Source organism: Phaethon aethereus, assembly GCF_964289735.1.
Source record: "Phaethon aethereus genome assembly, chromosome: 7".
In the NCBI taxonomy this organism is placed as follows: Eukaryota; Metazoa; Chordata; class Aves; order Phaethontiformes; family Phaethontidae; genus Phaethon; species Phaethon aethereus.
The window spans coordinates 19195260-19202266 of record NC_138583.1 but is presented as its reverse complement, the minus strand read 5'-3'; the positions used below and the strand labels follow the sequence as shown (position 1 = coordinate 19202266).

General features: G+C 49.9%; 1 protein-coding gene across 1 annotated transcript; it reads left to right on the top strand.

The window, feature by feature from the left end:
- Nucleotides 1–394: 394 nt before the first annotated feature.
- Nucleotides 395–6316, top strand: ZP4 (zona pellucida glycoprotein 4; the record flags this gene model as incomplete). The annotated part of the gene is made up of 11 exons (XM_082002118.1): nucleotides 395–553; nucleotides 632–734; nucleotides 1306–1461; nucleotides 1828–2015; nucleotides 2198–2295; nucleotides 2631–2761; nucleotides 2967–3156; nucleotides 3228–3375; nucleotides 5526–5604; nucleotides 5927–6043; nucleotides 6174–6316. The coding sequence occupies 11 exons, from the start codon at nucleotides 395–397 to the stop codon at nucleotides 6314–6316; spliced, it is 1512 nt and encodes a 503-aa protein (XP_081858244.1).
- Nucleotides 6317–7007: the final 691 nt, after the last annotated feature.

The window sequence follows — 7007 nt, the reverse complement described above, 5'->3', positions numbered from 1 at the left end:
CCTGCAGCTCACCTTACCTCCAGGCTGGGAAAGGAATGCTTCCTTTGTGCTGACTACTTGGGGTAAGTGGGGGGTGTGGGGTGTGTGTGTCAAGAGGTTTCTTACTGCTGTATCTTGGCACAGTGCAGAGGTGTGCCTGGAATGAGGAGAAATCGGCAGGTTTTGATGTGAAGTGTTGTCTAACAGCTTCAGTGCATCTTGTGTAACCAGGGGGCTGTTTATGTGACCAGCAGTCAAGGGTTTTGGTGGGGTGCTGTGCCTGGATCTAGGCAGCACTTGCTATGGGGGTCTCTCACACACCCCTGCTGGCCCAGACCCTAATACTGGCTAGGAGGCTAGGAACTTGTTTCCTACAGAAAGGTAGGATTGTAGTGGACCTTATCCTCAATGTGGGATGCTGAAGCCCTTGCTGCTGTCTCCTCTCTCCCTAGATACTGAGGGGAAGGCACATGCTCTGCAGAATGACTCTGACTGTGGGCTCACGGTATATGAGACTCCAGATGGTTCCAGGAAAGTATTGGCCTCCTATACTGGCTGTTATGTCTTTGAATGGGTGAGTGACCTTAGGGGTTCTGCTTGGACTGTGGCTGCTGCTGCTCTGGCTGCCCTGACTGGTGTGGCTCTCCCCCAGGATGGCAATTACCTCATGCTGGTTGGGCTTGAAGGAACAGATGCTGCTGGACAAAATGTTCTTCATGAAGAGAAGCTGCTCAGGTGCCCTGTGGACCTTCCTGGTAAGATTCTGACAGCTCCCTGGGAAACCTTACTTGTATCTTGTGGTGATGAGTGCCTTTCCTTTTGGATGGCTGTTTCTAGTCAGTCTGGGGGCTGGGAAAGGGGACTTACTGCTGGGTAGAAGACTCCCTAGAGAAAGGTTTGGACACAGGAGCCATCAATTTGCTGGGGACTTCCACCTCCTGTGCAGGGTCAGCAGGTGAATGTTTCTTGTGTCTCCTAGGCATATTCTGACTGCATGATTCCCTGCAAGCTCAAGGATTGAGTCAGAGACTAGGTACAATGATTTTCCTAACTACCAGAGTTAAACCAGAACACTTTATCTTGACAGATCCCTTGCAGTCCAGTCTCCTGTGTACAGCTTCAGGGGGAGTCTCTGTTCCAGGGAAATGCAGGTCCCTTCTGAGCAGGCTTCCATGCCAGCTCCAGGCCATGTTTGACCCTCATCTGAGTCTAACTCTCCTTGATTTGTATACAGAGTCACAAACAAGGACATTTCTACCAGTGTCCTCTGCATCTTTGTCCCCCTGCTCTTGTGCTTTAGCTGCAAACTCCTGCTGTTTCTTCCAGCCCTGGATGCTCCAAGCAGTGGTGTCTGTTCTGCTGTCCTCAGCCAAGACAGGCTGCCCTGTGCCTCCTTGCCTATCAGCCAGGGAGACTGTGAAGTGCGAGGCTGCTGCTACGACCCTAGGGACAGGGTGAAGCCTTGTTACTTTGGTAACACAGGTAAGCTGAGTAATTGCCCTCCCCTCCTCCTGGAGGAGCTGGGGTTCCTCACTTCCCTGGCAGAGCAGGGTTGGTGTGTACTAGTCCTGCAGGTGGCTTAGGGCTATATTTTTTTTAGCTGCCAAGAATAGTGTGTCCCATTGAAGTGTCCAGCCCTTTCATGTGTATTGCAACAAACCTGGGTTTATGGCCAGGTGTTGCTCTTAGAGCTGGTTGCACTTGTCTTGCTGTGCTTAGCACTTGCTTTGGGGGTTACAGGCAGGAGAACTTGCAGGACTTGCTGGCCTTGTCTTTGCTGTGATGTTTGAGCCTCCTTTCCATCCCTCTTCTCTCTGAGCTCAAGACTGATTATATCCTTTCCTCCAGTGACAGCTCACTGCACACCAGATGGCCAGTTTTCCATTGCTGTCTCTCGGGATGTGACCCTGCCACCCATCATCCTGGACTCTGTCCAGCTGGCCAGCGGACATGGTACTGGCTGTGTCCCTGTTGTGAAAAACAGTGCCTTTGTTGTGTACCAGTTCCCACTCTCTGCCTGTGGCACCGCTTTTCAGGTAAGAGCTGCAGCTGTCACTAGGTTGGAATAGCAGGAGCTTGCAGACCTGGAACAACCTGATGTGGCTTTGGCTACTTAATGGGTGCCTTACAGACTGCCAGAGGCCAAATGCTGTTCTCCAGCCTGGCGTTAATCCAGCTTGACTTTACTGCAGTGACAGTGCCTGGTCTGTCATTCCAGGTGACTGGAGACCAGGCCATATATGAGAATGAGTTGGTGGCATCCAGGGATGTGAAGACTGGGAGCCTTGGTTCTGTCACTAGGGATAGCACTTTCAGGTAATACTCTGGGGCTGGTACTGCTGGGTGCCACTGTGTGTTCAATGTCACTAGAGAAATTCCTGCTTGTCACAAGCTCTGAATTCACAACAGGGCACTGGAGTAGGCTAAGGACTGGTATGTCTCTAGTTAGTGGGAGTAAAGATGGTGCTGATCTGTGACAGTCTGCAGACTCAAATCGGAACTCTGAAGAGAATTAAAGTATTTATTAAAAGGAAGTGTTGGAGGAAAGATTGGGGATAGGACTAATTAAAGCAGATATGTTGCCATCTTGGAGAAGGGAGATACCAGAGTGACCTTTATCTGCCTGATTTGGGGTTTTCCTGTCCCACCAGGTTACATGTCCGCTGTAGCTACTCCATCACTGGGAGCTTCATTCCCTTGAGTGTTCAGGTCTTCACATTGCCACCGCTCCCTGCTGTGTCCCAGCCAGGTCCTCTGTCCTTGGAGCTGCGTGTTTCCTCAGGTATGAGAGGTTTGCAAGACTTGCTCAAGTGTCTCTGTGCAGGGCTCTGGTCTCTTGAGTAATAACAGTATTGATGGGTGAACCTGGCACTGATTCTTCCCTGACATGGTGGGAACTCACTGATGTGGCTATAAAGGATGGTCTCAGGTTGCCTCTTGCTGTTTGTTCCTACTCTAAAAAGGCTCTTGGGTTTCTTCTGTCCCAGATGGAAGCTATACTTCCTACTATACTGACAGTGACTATCCTGTTGTGAAGACTCTGAGAGATCCTGTTTATGCAGAAGTCAAGATCCTTCAGAGAACAGACCCAGACCTGGTTTTGGTCCTGCACCAATGCTGGGCCACACCAAGTACCAATCCGCAGCAACAGCTGCAGTGGCCTATTTTGGTGGATGGGTAAGTGACTTGTAAATAGCTTTGGGTCAGGGGAATGACTCACACTTTTTTCACTGCTGGCCTCTTTTCAGGTGCCCTTATGCAGGGGACAACTATCAGACACAGCTGGTGCCTCTGAGTCTGACCTCAGGACTACTGTTCCCCTCTCATTACCAGCGTTTCACCTTCTACACGTTCACCTTTGTGGACTCCACTTCCCAAGAGATGCTCTCTGGGCTGGTAAGATCCTGCTCTGGTTGCCTAGCTTCCTACTGAGGACAAGTAACATGTGTGAGCAATAAGAACCACTTCATAACTATGACACTCTTGGCCTTCTGGGGGGGCAGGGGCAGGCACAAAAAGACTAGGAAAGTCCCCTCCTAGAACAGGAGGGGAGAGGCTGATGCAGGAATCTCTTTATTCCTTGAGACAAATGTGGTATAGTTCAGATGCATTACTGGAGGGGTGTGACAGAAAATGAGACTACTGAAAGGGTAGGTCTACTTAAGCAAGTGCTAGCTTGCTGCCTAAGCTGTTCTGTGGAACTAGCTTAGGGTGTGTGCTCTAACTATGCTAGTCAATATTCTCTAAACTAAATGTCTTGGCAAAAATTACTTGGAAATAGCTTTTGGTACCTGGGAAGCATCTGGGCTCTGAATCTCATGAGCTTCTGACTGGTTAATTCACATGAAGTTCACCATGCCTTGTACTGTTTGCTCAGCACTTCTGGGATCAATTAATCATAGATAGTTTGGGTTGAAGGGACCTTTAAAGGTCATCTAGTCCAACCTGCCCTGCAATGAGCCAGGACATCTTCAACTAGATCAGGTTGCTCAGAGCCCCATCCAACCTGACCTTGAATGTTTCCAGAAATGGGGCATCTACTGCCTCTCTGGGCAACCTGTGCCAGTGTTGCGCTGTCTTCATTGTGAAAAATTAATACTCAAAACTGGCCCCAGCTGTTTCTAGCAGTGGTCACAGCGTAGTGGTGCTTGGACAGTTGTCTTGTGTGCCAGGGAGAAGTACTGTAATGCCAGATCTGACACAGTTTGAAGGTGTATGGCAAAGGTATGTGCTGGTTTCACCTGGGATTAATTGTCTTCATAGAAGCTAGTATGAGGCTATGTTTTGGATTTGGGATAAAAATAATGTTGATAACACACTGATGTTTTCAGTTGCTGCTAAGCAGTCAAGGACTGCTCAGCTTCTCATGCTGGTCCACCAGTGTGGAGGTCGGGGGGTGCATGGGAAGCTGGGAGAGGACACAGCCAAGACAGCTGACCCAAACTGGCCAAAGGAGTATGCCATACCATATGCTGCATGATATACATTGTGCTCAGTATACAAAGCTGGAGGAAGGGCGGGGACGATCGTAGTTATGGTATTTGTCTTCCTAAGTAACCCTTGGGTTACTTGGGAAGTTATGGAGCCCTGCTTTCCTGGAGATGGCTGAACGCCTGCCTGCTGATGGGAAGTGGTGAATGAATTCCTTGTTTTGCTTTGCTTACATACGTGGCTTTTGCTTTACCTGTTAAACTGTCTCAACGCATGAATTTTCTCACATTTACTCTTCCCCATTCTCTCCCCTATCCCACCCGGGGGGGGTGAGCGAGTGGCTGCGTGGTGCTTGGCTGCTGGCTGGGGTTAACCCACGAGAAGGTATCAAAGCTGCCTTGCAGCAGGCAGCAGAGGGCTCCAAGGCTACAGGCTGCGTGTGAAGGAAGCCAAAGCAATCTTTCTGCCTTCTCCCTTCTGTGACCGGGTGCACTGGGTCTGGCTGCAGCAGAGTTAACTTTTCACAGCAGCCCATATGGTGCTGTGTTTTTTGGATTTGTGCCTAAAACACTGTTGATAACACACCAATGTTCTAGCTATTTGCTGAATAGTGCTTACAGTGTCAAGCCTCTTTCTCCTAGATCTGCTGTTTCTCAATGACAACTGAGTAGGCATGGGTAGGCTAGAAGCTGAGAGGCAGCACAGCTGGGGCAGCTGACCCAAATTGGCTAAAGGGATATTCCATGCTGTATGATGTCATGCTCAGCAATAAACACTGGAGGATTTTTGTCTTCAATTACTGATGCCCAGCCAGTCTCTGAGCATCAGCTACCACTTGTGGGAGTGGGGTGGGTGATTTGCCTTTGCATCACTTGTGCTTTGGTTTTTTTCTTCCCTCTCCTCTGCTTATCAAATCGTCTTTATCTCTCCAGCCACAGACTTTCTTGCTTTTGCTCTTCCTATTCTCTCCCCACTCTGCTGGGACAGGTTGGGGGAAGTGAAGAAGTGTCTGTGCTGGTGCTTAGCTGCTGGTCAGGGTCAATGCACCACACCAGGACATCACCTGTCTACAGATATCGTCTGAGTGATTCCAAGCTGTGTCCCATTCTTTCTAGGTGTACCTGCACTGCAGTGCTTCAGTATGCCACCGGTCTGTACAGGAGTCCTGCACCACCACTTGTCCTGCTAGAGCCAGTAAGTGTCCTAGGCTTCCTGCTTTCCCATCTAAAGGGGGAAACCAGGGACTAGCCTCTAAGCTGGGGTGTAGGGGGACATGGGGGCTATGGACTGGTTCCCTAGAGCCATGGACAGCTTGACAAGGCATTTCCTACTCCTTTCCACTGAGGAAGGGCCCTTGTCCTTAGGCCAAAAAAGCAGAGGTTTTCATAGGCTCTTAATTCTGTGACTCACATGAAAGGCTTGGCCTTCAGAGTTTCTCATGTGTTGAAGCTCACCTAGACAAAGTTTGACCTTCAGGGCTACACTTCTCACCTAAGACCTTCATATTGCTCTGTAGGGGGTAAAAGGAGTGCTGAGCATCCTCTTCAGGATGCTGCCTCCCATGTCTCCAGCAAAGGCCCTGTGATTTTCCTCCAGGATGAGCTAAGATGGGACACAGCCAAGGATGGCCTTGGTAAGCATGCCAGCCCAGCATAGCCAGGCTTGGGAAGGGGCTGGGCTAAATCTTTCCTGCAGAAAGACTGAGGCCCTAAGGCACCCCTGTGCCTCACTGGAGGTGTTAACTGGGGCCCTTCTCCCCACAGGAGCAGCTGTGTATGCTGCAGCCCTCTGGGCTCTGGAGTTTGCTGCTGTGGCAACTGGAGCAGCTCTGTGCATGGCGCTTGTGGCTGCTGTGCTCTGGCGAAGGAAGGTGCCTGTAACGCATGAAATCAATATATTGCAATAAAGTGGCTGTCAATCCCACTTGGTCTGTGGGACTCCTTCTCCCTGGCCCAGAGCACACAGGGTTGAAGAGGAGTGTGTCTTGGAGACCCTGGCTGCAAGCCTTTGTTTGCAAGACCAAAATTATCCTGATGGCTGAGAGAGCTTTCCAAATACTGGTTTTTCCTCAATCCATCTCACTTTCTGGCTATTATTCTGCTCTGGGATTAGTGTTAACTGCTGCTGTCAAGAGGGAGCCCTTGTCACAGCCTGGGCTGCTGGGAAGCTGCAGACTGAGACAGGAGTGATGCTGGGTGGTGTCTGCGTTTCTGTCAGTGGCTAAGGTGGCCTTCAAAATACTTATCTTGGCTCCTCAAACACTGAGTAGAAGTGCAGCAAAACTAATTAAAAGCAAATCCTGCATCTGCTTCTCCTTTGGGGGTGCAGAGCTGGTATTTGACTGTGCAGAACTGCCCTCTTGCCCCTGAGCTTGCTAGGTAAGTCAGGGCTGTGCTCATGTGGCAGGACTTGGAGGCAGGGATGGCAAAGTGCTACACAAATGGGCCTTCCTAATGATGCTGCACATGAACCTACCTATCTTGCCCTGGAAACAAAAAGGGCAGGTGTATTTTATCTTTTCTGGAGGGTGAGAACAGGGAAAGTTTGTTCTAACTGAGAAAAATCAAAGGGCCTTGGTGGTTTGAACTTCAGGAAAA